Here is a 19,239-nt window from a genome sequence, read left to right as displayed (position 1 = left end):
CATAGTTTGAACAGCACATATCTGATTTTTTCAAATCTGACCCAGGCTACTTTCATACATGGTCCTAAATCTGATACGTATCCAATATTTTGCAATGCAACTTCAGTCTGAACAGCCAGGTCGCATTTATCCGACCTTTACACCATTGAAATGTGACAAATGTCTACCTTTGTACTTTGAGTTTTGATACTGCCCTGTCTGATCCTGTTGATGCTCTTCTTGTGTCTTTGCATTTTTGTTTTATCATTTGTTTGTTTAAAAAATTTTAAATGTCAAAAAAAAGTTGGATAAAAGTAGAGTATAGCATAAAGAAAAGTAATTCCTCTATTAGTTGATCACAAGGTTATTACAGATCTACTGTCGGTGCAATTTATGGCTTCTACAATAAAATAACTGAAATACAAAAAAAAGAAAAGAAAAAAACAAATGCGACAAACGTCACAATTCCGTGTCCCAGGAGGAGGAATGGCGGGAAAAACATACTTTTTTCTGTAAACAAAATGCGTGCCTGCGTGGTCATGTGTTACGTCAGGACCTCTTTTGCGCATGCAGGTCACTTCAGGGTCACATTCAGTTCATATTCAAAACTGATAGAAATTGTATTTAATGTGTAAAATGAACGAACACACAAAAAAATCGGAATGCACCAAACTGTGCATTAGACCTGCTGTCTGGACGTAGCCTAAGTGATACCCATGAATATCTAAGGACTAGCCTTATATAGTCATGGCTATACAAGGCCACTCATTTGAAGTATGTGGTAGAAAGCACTCAGGCTATTTTTATACTATCACCAAATCCATAGAAGAAAAACATGAAAGGTCACCCGACAATATGTGGGAGGTGGAAAGAGGGGGGCTTCAGATTGGGTCTTTGTGAGCCTTCAGGGATTGTTTAGCTTTCTTGTTCAACTTTTAGGGTTAAACTAAAGTGACAAACTCATGATGTTTCATTTAATTGTGGTCCTTGCAGGGTTTTAATAAAGCAGCCTTTTTGAGTTTTATAACGTGTCATTGATAAATTATTATTGAGCACTTTTACCAGTGCTTTCTCATAGTCTGTTGTTACAGTAATAACCCACTTGCTCTGAGATGTTCAGGAAGTCATGCCAGAAGGGGATAAACAACAAAAACACAAAGCCTGGCAACCTTAAATTTAAAAAAACAAAAAACAAAAACAGGCTGTATTTGGGTGCTTCTATGAAACTGGGTTTATTTTGGTACCTTGCACTTTGCCTGTTTTTTTTAGCCCCAATAATGAAAGAGAAATTTAGACGTTTTCCCCCCAGGATGTACCTAATGATGACCTCAAATAAATCCAGAAAAATTATACTCTTGCTCTGAGCCATCCCAAAATTAATGAATTTTAATAAAATATTGGGGCCAGAAATAGGACCAAAATTGGGACATTAAAGCTACCTAGGAGTCAGTGCATTTGATCTGAAAACATGGCTGTAAATGGTCTTAAATACTGCTATAAATAAAGACATTGTGTTAAATTTGATGATCCCAGTGGTTTTTCTAATCCAGAAATGTGTTTTTTTTCATGAATCTCAGTCTCATTCCAGGTTTTGTATGTAACCCATCGTGTCCTTTGGTGTTACATGCAGAACCTGGCCATTTAAACACAAATAAATTGTGAATGATTTTGCAACAGTGGCCATTTTTGTGAAACACACTGCCTTGGATAATTAATTCAATTCCCAAAATGTACCTGTAAGAGATTATAAAGCTATTTGAAAAAACAGTAGCACTTAAATTTCATGTCCTTTTTACTGTTACATGCTGATTTTTGTATAAAAAATAATATAAAAATGTGTTTTATCTAAAAAAAAAAAAACAGCTTCTCTTTTATCTCAGTAACTACTCATTTTTAACACAGACCCAAAGTGCTTCCAAACTTGCTTTATAACATTAGTCTACATCTGGTTTGAATTTCTAGCCTCCATATCCTGTTTTTAGGACCCGTTTCATAGAAGCACCTATTTGCTATAATCAAGAAAATATCCTCTTTTGATTTGTGGTTGAAAAGATAGAATATCTAATTTTAGTAACCGAATATTTCACAGTGTCAACTCAAATATCACACATTTGAGTCGCCCAAATAGTCCCTCCTGTTAAATGAGGATCCCTCTGGATGTCGCAGGTTTAACGGTGAGTCACTCTACTAATGCACATACCATATGCTGAGGGTTGTATGGATTTGGATGTGACCGTATGCTGTCACAAATCTCTCCACCCACTCCTCTGTTTTCCCACTCTGTCTGCTCAGAAGGTAGTTGACGCAATACTTAAAAAACACACACTGCCAACAGCTTGGCTTTTATCTCCATATTGCTCTTTGGCTTAGCATCCTTGAATGAGGTAAGCTAAGTGAAAACACCTGAAATATGGCGGCAGAAACTGTAACACAAATGCTTGAAACGTGTCTTTGATTTCGCTAATGTCAGTCTGTTTGTTTGTGACTGTGTGCGAGTACAGAGACACGTGAGGGTGTGTGATGAAGTGCATGTGTCGTCACTGACGGTAACATGATGCAGCAGCAGGCTGACTCATTAAGTATGAGTATCTTCACTATCTGCTCATGTTCACTTCATTAGTTCATATTAGTTCCTCTTTGGGTGTAATGTAGTATGAGGAAGCTTATTTGTGCATCAGGCTGTATTCTGTAATGGTGACCAACCCTGCTTAGCAATGACAGACATTATGATGAACACAACATAAGGATAGGCAGATGTTCTTTCTGTCTGATAATCTCTCATGTACGTCTCCAACCAGACGCCAAAATAAAAAAATTGCCAATGTATGTTTCTGCAAACAACTTGTACCATATTTTCTCAAATAGTAGCTTTATTTACCACAGCCAAGGTCTGATTTGTGAAAAAAACAGAAGGGAAGATGTTTTTTTCTTTTTTGGGGGTGTGTGTGTGGGGGGCAGTTATATATGTGGGGATGAGGTCCATAACTCACGTAACTAAGGTGTAAACTTTACATACTTTCAACGTCCAACTCTTCTGTTCCTCTATTCTACAGTGGCTCTCGCATGAAACTTTCACAAATTCTAACCTGTATCCACTGGACACACAAATGCTGGGCCGCATGAATTTGTCACGTTTACCCCCCCTTTATGGCACTCCAATGCGTGGGGACGTTTGCGAATTCTGAGACTGCCGACAGTTCGGTTCAAATGAACGTTAGTGCCAGTAATGTAGGATATAGGTGGAAAAAATCTGTCACAACCTATCTGTTATTTTAATTGGTTGGTTGTCCACCCCAAGGATGAAATACATTGAGCAGAAGTAGGGATGTAAAAACCAGAGGGTGGGTTGATCCCCCTACCCCCCCCAACAAATCGTACCCTGACCACAGGTATAGAAGATACAAGGACTTTAACTGAAGGACGCTTTGATTAGAAAAAGCATCATATCCCTAATTTCTGTGGTTGTTTGTCTCTACAGTTGTGGAAAAAATTATTAGACCACCCTTGTTTTCTTCAATTTCTTGTTTATTTTAATGCCTGGTACAACTAAAGGTTCATTTATTTGGACAAATATAATGATAGCAACAAAAAATAGCTCATAATAGTTTAATTTCAGAGCTGATATCTATCCATTTTCCATGTTTTCTTGATAATAACCAAAATCACTTCAGTTCTTCCATCAATATCTATGGCATTGTACTGACAAAAACAGTGCTTTTAGTCAGTCCATGTTTTCTTTTCTGTCTGTTTTAGACACATTATACACACAGGAGTTAGTACTTGATGGCAAAACCATTGTTTATGATGACTTTTGATGGTCTAATAATTTTTTCCGCAAGTGTATATATCAGACCTGCAAAGAACTGGTGACACGTCCAAGGCTGAACCCCCTCCGATGGTAGCTGGGATAAGCTCCAGCACCCCTCTGACCCTCTCAAGGATTAAGAGGATCGGAAAACAAATTAATGAATAAGTAGAAGTGGTCATAATCAGCGTGAAATTATACTGTGATCTTGTTCAACGTTCTGTTTGTGATGTTAAAGTTTAATACAAACTCAGTACTTTGATAAAACGTTTCCACGGTAACTGCGGAGCCTCTGAACGTCCAAATGGGTCATATCTGATGACCACGAAAAGATGAAAAACTGTATTTTACACCAATTATTTACGTGGATTGATAGGATTAATGGATCAATCGGGATTAAACAGTTTAGATCAGGAGTTGATTTGGTAGATGGTGGATGTTTGGGTCTATCAGGTTTATGCAATAAAAACACTTAGCGTCAGGTTAAATATAGAAAAAAAAAACTAAAGTGAAGTTTAATAAACACTAAGTCCACTGTGTAAATATATTGTGCTTATTTTTGTCGAATATTTGCAGACTCCTCTTGTATTAATCCATTTCTCTCTCAGACCCTAATCCGTTAAAATGTTATGTTTACATGTGATATGGCAATACAGGACATGCAAACGGTATATTCCGGTATGCAAACGGTATATTGAAGGTTGAAGGGAAAAACCTATTTTGACACAAAGAGGCAATGTAGAACAACCAACTCCAGCCCCTTTTCCACGTTTTAACATATTAAATAACACATTAGGGCACCTTTAATCAGAGTATGTATGATAAATTGGAATAATCATCTCATGCTTATTAGTCACGTAAACTTCTTATTAGGAATATTGATTTATTTTTTTTGTCTGATTTTGTAGATGTAAATGTAGCCTTTGAGATTAAACATGTCCATTGTTTGCAGAAACATACAATGACAGTGTTTTTTTCGGATCCCTCCTTCCTCACCGTTCCTCTTGTGCAGCTCCTCTTTGCCATTCTTGGTGCTGCTACCGGTCGCCGTTCTCCGGGCCGAGGAGCTTTTGCTTGTGTTGAGCTTCCCGGAACCGTTACTCGATACGGAGCCGTCTTCCTCGCTTGGCAACCGTCTGTAGTAGCCATAGCAACAGAGACAGAGAGAAAGAGAGAGAGAGATAAGGAAGAAGAAGAAGGGAGGGGAGGGCTTGTGAGTCTCGGCATGTACACAAACAGGGCTTCATCTGTGATAATTTTGCGAACACACTTAACATATAATAATAACAACCTTTTAGTATCACAGGTCACATGGGACCAGTTTAAGGGTTAAGGTTACACTTGAGATATGTTTAATGTGCGGTAGTTAAGAGGGTTTTTTTTTTTTTTTTTCAGATCCAGGAGAAACTTTATTAATCTCAGAGGAAATGTGACACGATACATTTCTGTCTGATGAAGAAGACAATCCACAACTGGGAGCATTTTTTTTTCTAATTTACAAAACCACAACACAGATGCCTATTCCTGACCTCAAAGAAGAATATACTAACCCTACACACATTATTCATTGTTCACACTCATTACTTTTTCTTTTTTTCCCCAATATTTTTAATTGAAGAAAAATAGAATGGTTTCAATCACAGAATTACAATTTACCTTCCCTTTTAGTTTAGGTTGAGGTTGTTTTTTTTTTAATTCAAATTTTTATTCAGAACAGTCTCACAAGATATTATACAGGACATCAATAGTAAAAAAAAATTGTATATATATATATATATATATATATATATATATATATATATATATATATATATATATATATATATATATATATATATAAAAAATATATATATATATATATATTTTTTTTTTTTTTTTTTACATTTTTATTTATTTATTTATTTTTCTGTAAAGAAAAAAGGGTATCAATAATGCTCACTGAAAGGAAGAGAAATACAGAGAGAAGAAAAAAAAAAGTTAAATAAATAAATAAGTAAAAAAATGGATAATAAGTTTGGACACATAGCCAATCACACTTTTAGGAAATAAGACAAAGAAAATTATGCATAAATAGATATATATGTCTACACACAAAGTAGTATTTATAGTCATAGTACAAAGGACAAAAAAGTAAAATAAATAAAATAAATAAGTTAGTAAAAAATGGATAATAATAATGATATTAACAAGTTTGTATACATAGCCAATCACACTTTTAGGACATAAGACAAAGAAAATTAAGCATAAATAATTATATATGTATACACACAAAGTAGTATTTATAATCATAGTACAAAGAAGGAAAAAAAAGAAGGAGCCTAACAGTCCACATGTACATTTAGTATTTGGATATTCAAGTATAAAAGGTAACTATGAACATAAGAGTAGAACATTAAAAAAAAAAAAAAACATTTGAAGGAAGAGAGAGTTAGTACCATCTTCTATGTTTAGTCAGTCAGGTTTGCTAAAGTTATTTATGTAAAGTTATGGTTGTGTTTTAACCAACCACATGCTAAAACACAGAAACTAGAATATCGTTTTGTTCTAATGAAGTCTGATATATGTATTTTAATCTTCCATTTTTTTCTGTTATAAGCCAAGATACAGTGAAAAGGTCGGTTGTTATAGGGTTTTAAAAGAATTTCCTGAGCCAAAACTGTGTCTTTTAAGGTCTGAGTAGCTGACAAATGAGGCTGAAAACATGAAAATACAGCAAAATTCAGGACAAACTGGGCTTTGACAGTGACAACTCCATATATAGCAGGTCCATTTGGTTACACAACACACACACAGATCTACTGGAGTCAATACACTCATGCAGAAACATGTATGCTCACACCTACTGCCCTTATTCTGTTTGGTTTTGCCTCTCTCTCTCTCTCTCTCTCTCTCTCTCTCTCTCTCTCTCTCTCACTCTCTCTCTCTCTCTCTCACACACACACACACACACACAAAAAGTCACACAGGACAAACATGCAAAAAAACACACACACACACACACACTTTTTTGCCTGGAGGCATGTAAGCAACGACGGCTACACAACGTGACAGGCTTGTCTACAGGTGGTGTGAGATGCAGAGATCAGCCAGACCAGACATTACAGGGCTAGAGGCAAGGCTAGCATGTTGTCAATGCACGTGCACACACACACACACACACACACACACACATAGAGTACAGTGTGAGGAGCAGCCAGTGTTTGACCAAGTCACAGTAAAGTCATATGTCATGAGGCAAAGAGCCGGAGGGATGCAGTGTGTAGTGTGTTCCATGTAAATATGCCTGAGACGGTCACACAGAGAAAACAGGGGCAACACAATGAATACTTAAATTGATGTTAACCCACAGAGACCCAGTGGTGCTTCTGTGGCAGTTCCAATTGAATTGTTGTCTATTTTTAACCTTTCTTAAGTGATTTGTCACCATTTACTGTAGGATTATCCTCTGTATTTAGTATATGGGTGCTTCTATGAAACTGATTCCTAAAAATGGGACACGGGGGCTAAAAATTCAAACCAGATGTAGACTAATGTTATTAAGCAAGTTTGGAAGCACTTTGGGTCTATTTAAAAAAAAAAAAATACTTCCTGAGATAAAAGAAAAACTATTTTTCCAGATAAAACACATTTTTATATTAGTTTACATTATTTTTAATACAAAAATCTGTATGTAACGTGGTCAAAAGGACACGAAAATTACGTGCTACAAATTTTTTTCAATGTCTTTCTATTCTCTCACAGGTACATTTTGGAAATCGAACTAATTATCCAAGGCAGAATGTTTCACAAAAATGGCCGCTGTTGCAAAATCATTTACAATTTATTTGTGTTTAAATGGCCAGGTTCTGTATGTAACCCATTGTGTTCACTGGTGTTACATACAGAACCTGCCGTGCTGTTGTATTGGTTGCATTAATTATGATGATATATATTTGCATTGACTTTTAATTTGCTAATGACCTCATGCGGACCAGTCAGGGTCAGCTATCGACCTGTGGGCCTTACAATTCCCGGGTCTACAGTAGTGTAAGGCTCAGGGGTTAAGGTAATTTATGGTGAAGAAATGTAAAGTTTAACAGTGAAGTAAATTCATATCACAGGGAATAAGTTAATTCATGTATTTGTTAAAAATATATTGACAGTATTTACTCAATTAACTATTTATATTTATGTTTGCGGAATTATTGTTTACACATTTACACATTTAAATATTCTCATTTATAGTGTACATGCAGCTAAGATAATCTGTTGAATCTGCCTTTCTAAACGGGTGCTTCTATGAAACTGGTCCCTAAAAACCGGACATGGGGGCTGCAAATGCAAACCAGATGTAGACTAATGTTATGAAGCAAGTTTGGAAGCACTTTGGGTCTATTTTAAAAATAAATACTTACTGAGATCAAAGAGAAAGTATTTTTCAGATAAAACACATTTTTATATTATTTTTAATACAAAAATCTGCATGTAATACAGTCAAAAGAACACGAAAATTACATGCTACTGTTTTTTTTTTGTTTTTATATATATCTTTTTATACTCTAACAGATACATTTTGGGAATTGAACTAATTATCCAAGACAGAGTGTTTCACAAAAATAACCACTGTTGAAAAATAATTTGTGATTTCTATGTGTTTAAATGGGCAGGTTCTGCATGTAATGCAAGTGGACACGATGGGTTACATGCAAAACCTGGATTGAGACTGAGATTCATGAAAAACCCAAATGTCTGGATTTGAAAAACCACTAGAATAATCAAATTTAAAGCAGTGTCTTTATTCATAGTTTATATAAGACCATTTATAGCCATGATTTCAGATCAAATGCACTGACTCCTAGGTAGCTTTTCCTGTAACAATTTTGGTCCTATTTTTGGCCGCAATATTTTATTAAAAATTCAGACATTTTGGGATGGCTCAGAGCAAGAGTATGATTTTTTTGCATTTATCTGAGGTCATCATTAGGTCCATCCAGGGGGGAAATATGTCTAAATTTGTCTTTTATTATTGGGTCTAAAAAAGCTGGAAAAGTGACAGATACCAAAATGAACCCAGTTTCAAAGAAGCACCTATTTTTCAGTGAAAATCAGGTGTTTTCCTATATTTAATTTACTGATCATGTAGATGTTGATTAAAAATTAGGGTTATTATATGAAAATCTGAGAAAACTGAAAAAAATGTATCTTTTTTCAGCAAAATACAACAACAAGCGTGTCCATCTACTGTCACTGATCCAACTCCATTAGTTTTACTGGTGAATCAATGCTGCAGAAGATGATGTTTCCACGTTAACTATGGAGCCTCTGAACGTCTAAATGGGTCATATCTGATGACCATGAAAAGATGAAAAACTGTATTTTACACTATTTATTTACATGTATTGATAGGATTAGTGGATCAACGGTTATTTACCATTTTATATCAGTCGTTGGTGGATATTTGGGTGTTTACGGGTTAATGCTGTGCCTCACACACTGAAGCTCTCTGGAGCGTGCAGTGAGTGGAATAAGCTTCCTCCCTTAGATGCCGTCATTCCACTTCGCCCTGTGGTTAGCATTCAGTCTGCACCTTTCTTTTTCTCCAGACAAGTGAACAATATGTTGCTGGAATAATTACTGTTGTTTCAGACACAGTTTCACTTGTTTCAGGTTTTCGACAAAGTGAGCGGTTGGAAATGAGGCAGAAAATGATCACATCACTCCTATTGTTCTGAGACAATAACATAATCTTCAGAATGAGTAGATTTGCATTGAATTGAATTATGTGCATTGGGAGACAGCTTCGCTCATTTGAAGAGAATCATATCTAAATGATGAAACTGCACATGCATCATTTTAAACCCTCAAAGTCCCAAAAAGCCACTGGTGACCAAAAGCATCGACTGATTTAAATGTTTAATAACTTTTGAACTAATAATCCAATCCATATGTTCAAATAATTCACGTAAAATTCAAGTTCTCAGCTTTTCATGATCATCAGATATGATCCATTTGGACGTTTAGAGGCTCTGTAGTGAAATACAACAAAATGTGTCTCTTCCCTGTCTCACATATTTTTGCAAGAATCAGTTTCTGTGGTGTTGAACTGAGACCTGACCTGAGATAACTCTATAAATGTGTTTGACAGTCACTAAATAAGATAATAAAGATGATAAGACAAAAAAAGCCTTTGTGAAATGAAAAGGCAGATCTTTGTTCTCTGAAAGCTGAAAGAAGCTGTTGGTTAATTGTATGTTCTATTAATATATTTATTGTCAGAATATGAGAAACACACTAGTCGCTTTTCCATTGGACTTATGCGCAAAACTTTACCAATATTTAGTAAATGTCGAAAAATGGCGTTTTTTCCATTAAATCACAAATGCGATGATTTGTTCATTTATTATCACAAGATGACACGAGAAGTCATTCCATAAACATAGCAGCAAATGTAAATATAGTGTTGATTTACAGATATATTCATTATTATTATTATATATTACCCCTCTATCCTGTACTAAATCAAAAAATGATTCAGTTTCCTGATGTTCCCTCACATACCACACCACGTTTATTTTAAAACTCTTCTTCTTCACTTGTTGTAACGTCCGTCGACATCCATTTTTTTATTCAGGTGACTCTAGTTGCAGAAAAAAGGTCTTTCCATTGTAGTTTTGCGTGATATACCAATTGTGCTACACCCAAAAAACCACCTCTTGCCAGCAGAAAAACTTTTCATCAAAAAATGAGAGTTTGGGCAAAACTGTCCGTTTTCCATTAGGTAAATTTTTATGCGCAAGTTATATTTGCCCACTTTGAGGGTCGAAGGAAAAGCGACTTCTGTCAACAATTCTTCCTCAAGCAATACAGTGACTGCTTTCTTCTTCTCTGTGGGTTAAACAGACTGGACACTAGTGTTTGGATGTATGTTGCAGATCAGGCTTGCGGATGCTGTCTCAAAATTGAAATTATATTGAGCATTCAGCAGTTTTGTGTATTTAAACTGAGGAGAACTATAAAGTCAGATCAAAATAATTACACTGGTCAACAACAAATTTATTGTTTAAGTTTTTTGAGCTGATTTAGGATCATTTTGGTGTGCTGAATCCAAAAATCACATTAATTTTGCTCAATCAGGTCAACTTTCTGAACTATGCTACATATTGGCTTTTTAACATTTTTGCTTACATTTATGGGCATTTTCACATCATATGATACAAAATTCTTTCATATTTCTTGCAATAAACGAGGTCTGAAGATTTTACTTTTGCCAATTTATGATTAATGTTTTTTTTAATATTACAGGTGAATGAAATGGCTTCGACTAGAAGATCTTGCAAAAATAAGCCTGACATATTCTGCTACATCTGCGGTGAATACACCATTGTACCTAACAGGAATCCTGTTAGAAAATGATTTTTTTTTCTCTTAAAACCTATTTTGGGTGAGAACTATATAAAAAAATCAACTGATAAAGTCACAAAAATGCAATCAATTTTGTAAGAAGATCAAATTTTTCAAAATCAAATTAGCAAAAAAACCTGACCTGATTGAGAAAAACAGATGTCATTTTTGGATTTAGCGGTGCAAAATGGTCCTAATTCAGTTGAAAAAACCATGACAACTTGCAAAAAACATTTTTTTGTGACCCGGTGTTATCATCAGCATTTTATTCCCCGGGTCAATACAGCAGGCAAAACAATAAATTATAACACTGAATCTGTTATGAAAGCGTATATTATATTTAACAGACAAAAAATGAGGATGTATCTGAATGCATTATTTGGTTCTCATTTATTTACATTATTGAACAAGTCAACAACAGTCAAAAACGAGCATATATTCACAAATTTGATCACAAAAGATTGCCAATTTTTTCTAGATATAGCTATGATGGAACAGTCAGTGGCCCAGATGCATGCTGCCAGTCTAAAAACCCTTAATGTGTGGAATGGTATTTACATTATGGCTAAGGAAAGAGTGCAACATAATGTCTGTGACTATCCTGATCACCTATCTGTTTATATCTGTAAATTATTTTCTCTTTCATCTGTATACATGTATTTGTTTTTATTAGTGGTTTTCTTATTTTGAGATCCAGGTTGGGTTGGTAAGGGGGTCGCCATTGGTTCTTGGGGGTGGGGTTTATATTTTGTGTGTCACAAAATCTTATATCATAAAATGTGTGTGTGGAGGGGTTGTGTTGTACTTTTGGAGATGCACAATGAAAGTAAATAAAAAAATTGATCAAAAACAAAAAAGATTGCCAATTTTGAACACAAAAAAACAACACTGTCAAATAACCCTTTTGATGTAACAAAATATACCATTTCTATGCAAACCGAATAGTTTTTCAATCTGCCTTTTGCCGTCTGACTGAACTCACCACAGTTGTTTGCGCATTTAAAGAGAGAAAACTCACTCTCCGAGTCTTATGTTCAGTGATAGCGTCCAAGAATAATTGCATCCTTTGTTGTGGTTTTGGCATGAAATCCCGCCTCTCATCCCTCTGCATCCATACCACAATAGTTAGAGGATGAAGTACTGCCTCATTTTATAATTAGCGTACACCCAGGTGGTAGAATAGCCTACGATACGTTCTTTGAAAATCAAAGATATATGCAAGTCTGTGCAGGTTCATCGCACTATCCCAACTCTTGTGGTGTTTTGGTGTATTCATTGTTGCGCTGAATGGCTCCCTGTAGCATGGCTGCAGCCAGAGTTATAAATATACATGTGTTTATCATCCTTGAGAAGCAAAGCAAAACTAATCCCACCTCCATTCATTTTAGGATAGTGGTGTGTAAATACAACCCTCTGTTGTGTGTGTGTGTCTGAATTTGCATTTCTGTGAGAGGAGGAATTTCATCCCTTTAGGAAACATGTTGTCATTGAACGTGGGTGGGTGTGTGGGTGTAGTTTTTTAGTGGAGGAACGTTTTCAGATGGAAAAGTTTAAAACACTTGTTCCCGTCGTGCTGTTGTAAATTTTTCCTGTATCTGAGATTACTCCTAACTCTGGTAAAGTCTGCAGGGAACGAGACTGTTTTGCACATTTTAGTGAAAACATTTAAAACCGTGTGATTACAAATCATATTCATCACTGTTGCATAAGAAGGAGAGACAATAAGAAAGAGGATTATTGCAGTCTGCTTTCAGGCAAACAACCAATGTGCAGAACAAGACTTCACTTTTAAATGAAATGCCAAGTCGAGACAAATTATATTAAACATGAAGATTAGAGATATATTTTCACACTACGAAATCTGCAGTATCTTTTCTCTTGCACTGTCGTCTCAAACACATAATGAGTATCAGTAAACCAGACTAATCCTCTTCAAGGTTTTAGGAGTCCTAACATGGATTTTCTGATTGTTTTTTAAAGTCTGTGTAAAGATTTGTAACTGGTAATGTCCCTTAGACACTGGAATTTCCTATCGACTGTATACTACGAAACAGGAGAGTTCATATTCACAGACCTGATATCTTCAAAAATGATGACGTTCATACATTCTCTGCTCTAGTTTTTTTTTTTTTTTTTTTTTTTTTTTTTAACCAAAAAGTAGGTGCCTGGTTCTTATTCAGAGTGCAAACTTCAGGTTACAGACTGCCTGGATTACTCATTTGGATTTGAACATAAAACCAGTCAGGTGTTGCAGACTTCGGCTGCAAGAATCCAACTAATTTCTTATCATCTAATTTTTTTTTGAATGTGTGGGCGAGAAAAGCTTGGTGTTCATTAGTGCGCACTGTATAAAATCCAGTGGTTGTTAAGAAAAGCACACACTTTATAGTCTTTTTTTATAGAATCTTTTTAAGGTCCTTACAAATTATAATAAGATTTATTTTAAAAGAACCATGCGGGACTGAATTATGAAGTTAGATTGTTAGAGTTTTTCATGAGTTCTGGGCATTTCAGAAAATGGTGAATCGATAACATTTGCTAAAATTAACACAAGTTCTCTGCTAAAACTGGAATGATATAAAAGAACTTCAGCATTATCAGTAGTGGTTCTCCAATGTGACAGCAGTGTTGGGAGTAAAGTGTTACAAAAGTAATGCATTACCGTAGTGGATTACATTTCGCTGTAACACAGTACTGTAAGGCATTACTAATCAGTTTTCAGTAATATTTTACTTGGTACCTGCTCAATAGTGTTTTTGTTACAACACACTTTTCCCCCATAATTTAACTGCTCAAATGAAAAAACAGCAAGACTGTGAGACCTTAAGGCAGTGTTTTTCAACCTTGGGGTCAGGACCCCATGTGGGGTCATCTGGAATTCAAATGGGGTCGCCTGAAATTTATAGTAATTGCTAGGGAAAAAAAAAAAGATTTCTAATTAAATATATGGTGAGTTGAGAGATACAATCCCAATACATAAAAGACATGACAAACTGTGAAGGTGAAACTGAAGCACTGTGGTTCTGTTTACCTTTCAGATGTTCATTGTGTTTCAGATGCTGCAGCTCTTTCATAATTCATAGTTTGAGTTCTTGTTTGTTCAGTATTAATTGTCAGCCTTGTAAATCCAAGCTGGACTGACTGTACATATCCTGACCAAGGAAAATAAAATTCTCACTTTGTGCAGTAATCTACACCTGGCTTTTCTGCCTCCATCCATAATAATATACATTATATAGTCTAAATGTTGTCTAAAATTAACATTTATTTGCAACATACTATAGCAAACTATTACATGATCAGAAATAAATTAATTTTAGCAAAAAAAATCTCCGTTTTGAATGTCTGGAGCTGCTAGAAATTTGTGATGTTAAAATGGGGTCACAGGCCAAAAAATTTTGGGAACCTCTGGCTTAAGGAATCCAAAATGTGTTTGTAAATTTCTATTTCCTGTTGGTGTTCAGCCAAAGACGGCAGAAGACAGTCCATTGTCCACATGGATGTATGCTCATTACTAACCCTAACCTTGCTTTACAGAAGCTAGTTAGCATAATCCCTGTGATCAGCGATGACAAGGTAAGCTAATGTTTCTACGACTAGTCAGATATCTTCATCGGTTAGTGGATTTATCTACCGGCACCTTCGGCCCCTGTTTGAACATGTAAAATGTTGAAAAAAATACAAGGGCTCCGACTGGGATTCGAGCATCGTAGACCGTAGCGTTACTTACTGAACTACCTGTCCACATGTACTTCAGGGTGCAACTTTATGCGTCCCAAGGCTCTCCTACCTCTTGTATTTGGGGGGGGGGGGGGGGGGGGGGGGGGGTATTATTTGATTTTAAGGGGGGGTTGGGTTCTACTGTGCACACGCCATTTATGACAAGAGTATGTATGTAACTCAAAAGTAATACAGGAGTCATGTAACGCATTATAATTTGGAGACAGTAATACTGTAAGATAAGGAATTACTTTTAAATAACAGTAACAAGTAATCTGTAATAAATTACAGTTTGGAAGTAACTTGCACAACACTGTGTGACAGGATATGCTATTGATTAATCCAGATTGCTAACCTGCATGAATGGAAAAAGTCACTGGCATAAATGGGAGAAAGAACTTCTGTTGTGGATCTGAAACTTGAGATTCATTCTAGAAACACTCTTGATTAACAACCCTACGACTTTAACTTTGTGTGAATGCAGGTCATAAACAAAAAAAAAAAGTCAAATCTCTGTTGCCTCTAAAACAGAAGTTTGGTTCCATCTCCTCATATTTCACTAAAACTTATCTGTGCTTTCGCTGGGACGGTTATTTTTGGCACTGCACTTTCCTCTGTAGCAGCTGCAGCGGTTGTGGTTGGTTTTATGGCTAATAACAGCTGCTACACGGTGCAATATTTATGAACAGAGGACAGTCTGAAGCGCTTTGTGTCTTTCAGCCAACCTGTTTGCTCACAAAGAGCTTCCATCAGGACCAGCGGATCTGTCAGAACCGATTAACTCATGTGCGTTGTCCTCAGAACTAACCACCTTGTTCACCTTTCAAACAAAGTGGTCTGTGTTTGTCTGAATCCCAAATATGTCAAACCTGTAGCCGCCTCTGTTTCAGTTCACACTCATGACACTTGCATTCACTTGCGTGTATATTTTGTTGTACTCAGGACGCCTCCTCATCTTTTCTTGCGTGTAAGTGTCAAACAGCTCAGACAGGTGTTGAGCTGTTAACACCTCGCAATTAACGTGACTAAAAAAGGAGCGCCGTCTCGTTTCTGTGCTCAAAAGTCAACTACATCAGAGCGGTTCTGAAATCGGCATTCATATGTATTTTCTCCTCAGCCTCCAAAGCTCCTTGTTAACACTGGACTTATCTTTAGATCGCATCAATCTGTCAGACTCTGCTCTGCTTGCTGTGGGCTTGTCTGTGGCTTAACACTACGAAGCACAAATAAACACTGATGTCAGATACTGCACTGCTGAAAAAGCTACGGGTTTTGTTGCCGGCTTGAAACTGCCGCTTCAGAACTTTGCGGTTGTCTCTCTCACACAAACATCCCACCTGGAAACAATATGTCTGATCAGCTCGGCGTTTCAATTCCGAGCCTGAGCAGAAACACGGATTATGTGATGATGCGAGTAAATAAGCTTTGTCAAAAACAAGCATGTGTGTAATGAATCAAACAGTATTTCAGTCCCAGCTGCACACAATACTGTAACACCTAATAGCCTACAGCAAACCAAACATCCACCAGGTACATGTCTGCAATATTTAGGACACATTCAAAACTGTATGACAGTGCACACAAGCATTCGGCTGTTTGACTGAAACATACAGGTAACATAATGTATCATACACCAAAATGAATGTGTATGTCCAAGTAAATCTACTAAAACTAGACAACTGACTCCTTTCACACGGCTGCCTTTCTGTTTTTTATCCGTGTCATGTTCAATGTCACAAACAAGGCAGAAAAAGGGAACACAGAAAACACATTCAAATCTCAAGAAGCTTTCTAACCTTGTCTTTTCAGTTTTGCATTTTTCATGATACAAAGAACAGAATTGATGTTGCACTGTCCAAAAAAAAAAAAAAAGAAGTTCCTTTCTGGTCATTTATGTTAGGGCTTTCAACTAACAACTGTCACAGCATTTTGAAGGAAAAGGTATGAAAAGTAGAGGAAATGGAGCTGATAAATACACACAAGATAGCCATTTGAGCTGGAAATCAGTAAATGAGTAGTTATTGCAGATGGATACTTAGATGTTTTCCAGCTGTTTGAGTGGCTTCAGTGCTCCTTGGACATAGTTAAATGGTCTAAAACTTCTACAAGAATTACAAAGACTATTCTAGCAAAATATAATTCATTAGGCCATTTGGTGTGTTGCTGATAAAGACATAGCTGAATTTCCCATCAGCTCTGTTTTGAATTGAGTTGAGATCTGGTGACTGAGATGTATGACTGATATTAATTAGATCCTCATCAAACCCATCAGTGAGACCTTGTACCCCATTAATAAGATGAGGACTGCTTCTGGGGTGTCCTATTACAAAATGTACCTTATAAATGAATTGTCCATTTTAACTGTAATAATTTTGTAATAGATAGATAGATAGGTAGGTAGGTAGGTAGGTAGGTAGGTAGGTAGGTAGGTAGGTAGGTAGGTAGGTAGGTAGGTAGGTAGGTAGGTAGGTAGGTAGGTAGGTAGGTAGGTAGATAGATAGATAGATAGATAGATAGATAGATAGATAGATAGATAGATAGATAGATAGATAGATAGATAGATAGATAGATAGATAGATAGATAGATAGATAGATAGATAGATAGATAGATAGATAGATAGATAGATAGATAGATAGATACCCTTTTGATGGAGACATTGACATCCTGGGAGAGGCCACTCCTATCAGAGTTAATTTCAGGATAGAGTTGATCACTCAGGTTGTCTTTCTTTTGATTCAGAGTATCTTGTCTCTTTACCCAAACCATGACCCAAACAATACAACAGAACCAACAAATTCTTCAATATTCAGGATTGTATTAACCCTTTAAGTGCTAAATTTGCAATATTACGACAAGCAAAATCACTGAATAAAACAGACCTAAAACTACTTAAATGTACTGCATTTCACTTTCTACTAATGTTTAAGTTCTTTTATTTTAAGGTTAAGATGACAAAAAAAAACTAAAACACAAAGAATACTTCCATGTAAATATGTTCAAACTAACAAAATTTTACTAAAATTCACACAATCCAATATGGCCACCACCCTGTGATGTCACAATATGCAAATTAGATGAGTACATTTATTCTCATTATAAACTTTGGGTCATAACCAGTATTTTTCTCATTTACAGTATGACTTTATCTTTAACCAATTCCAAGCTACAGCTTTTTGAAACCTTGAAACCTATCAAAATTGAATATTTTGGGGGGGAAAAAAACCTCTGGCGCCTTCAGAGTTAATTTCTTGACTTGATAACTCATGTGACCATATGACTTTTTACCACATCTCTGCAGAAAGTGCCTGTCAGTGAACTGACAAACCTGTCATCTGAGGAAGAACTACTCATGTATTTTCCACACATACTGTATTCCACTAACGCAGAAGTATCAAACTCATCAAATGTGAAACTGTCGACCTCTGTCTCTGATCTCCTTTGATGACGTCTCTCCCATGTACCTCAAAGTGTGTCACTTTGGTCACAGTTCCTACTTAACACTAGCCAGATGAGCAGCTAATTGATGTGACTGAAGCTCCTGCCATGTAAACTGCCCTTACAATTAAACCGCCTTTCAGAGCCACTCAGATGTCCTTCTCTTGTCATCTTGATCCAAAATCAGAATCCGCCGGGGCCTGCTCAGCATTTTTATACGTATCACAGAGAGTACAGAGTTGTACCATGCAGTATAACCATGTGGCATTTGCATTAGTTAGGGTTTAGTTAGGGTTCCTCTATGAACTAACCAAGGTTTCTTTTCATTTCATTCTTTTCATTCATAATTGTAGTAGCACAGGGGTGGGCAATTCATTTTCTTATGGGGCCATATAAGAGACTTTGACAGTTGTTAAGGGTCGTACCAACACACCTGCAGTTCTGTTCAGTATACAGTCACAGAAAACATTATTAGACCATCAAAAGTCATCAAAAACAATGGTTACGAAATCAAGTACTAACTCCTGTGTGTATCATGTGACTAAAACAGACAGAAAAGAAAACATGGAATGCCAAAAAACACTGTTGTTGTCAGTACAATGCCATAGATATTGATGTAAGAACTGAAGTGATTTTGGTTATTATCAAGAAAACCATGAAAAATAGTTAGATATCAGCTCTGATATTAAACTACTATGAGCTATTTTTGTTGTTATCATTATATTTGTCCAAACAAATGTACCTTTAGTTGTACCAGGCATTAAAATGAACAAGAAATTGAAGAAAACATGGGTGGTCTAATAATTTTTTCCACCACTGTATATCTCTATAAAAAAAGTAAATGAAACAATACAATGATGCAGTGAAAATGTGGAGCACAGAATACAACTATTTAATGAATATTCACAGAAACATTTTT

General features: G+C 36.0%; 1 protein-coding gene across 5 annotated transcripts in view; it reads right to left on the bottom strand.

Annotated features, from left to right (window-relative positions):
* Positions 1–19,239, bottom strand: part of kiaa1549la (KIAA1549-like a) — a 200,519-nt gene that overhangs the window by 36,316 nt on the left and 144,964 nt on the right. For all 5 annotated transcript variants that reach the window (XM_030136533.1, XM_030136535.1, XM_030136536.1 and 2 more), the window contains one exon: positions 4,781–4,920. In XM_030136533.1, coding sequence (XP_029992393.1) covers positions 4,781–4,920 — 140 coding nt within the window. The remainder of the gene's footprint in view (positions 1–4,780; positions 4,921–19,239) is intronic.

This window comes from Sphaeramia orbicularis, chromosome 6, assembly GCF_902148855.1.
Source record: "Sphaeramia orbicularis chromosome 6, fSphaOr1.1, whole genome shotgun sequence".
NCBI classification, from domain to species: Eukaryota; Metazoa; Chordata; class Actinopteri; order Kurtiformes; family Apogonidae; genus Sphaeramia; species Sphaeramia orbicularis.
This window is presented reverse-complemented; position numbering and strand designations above follow the sequence as displayed.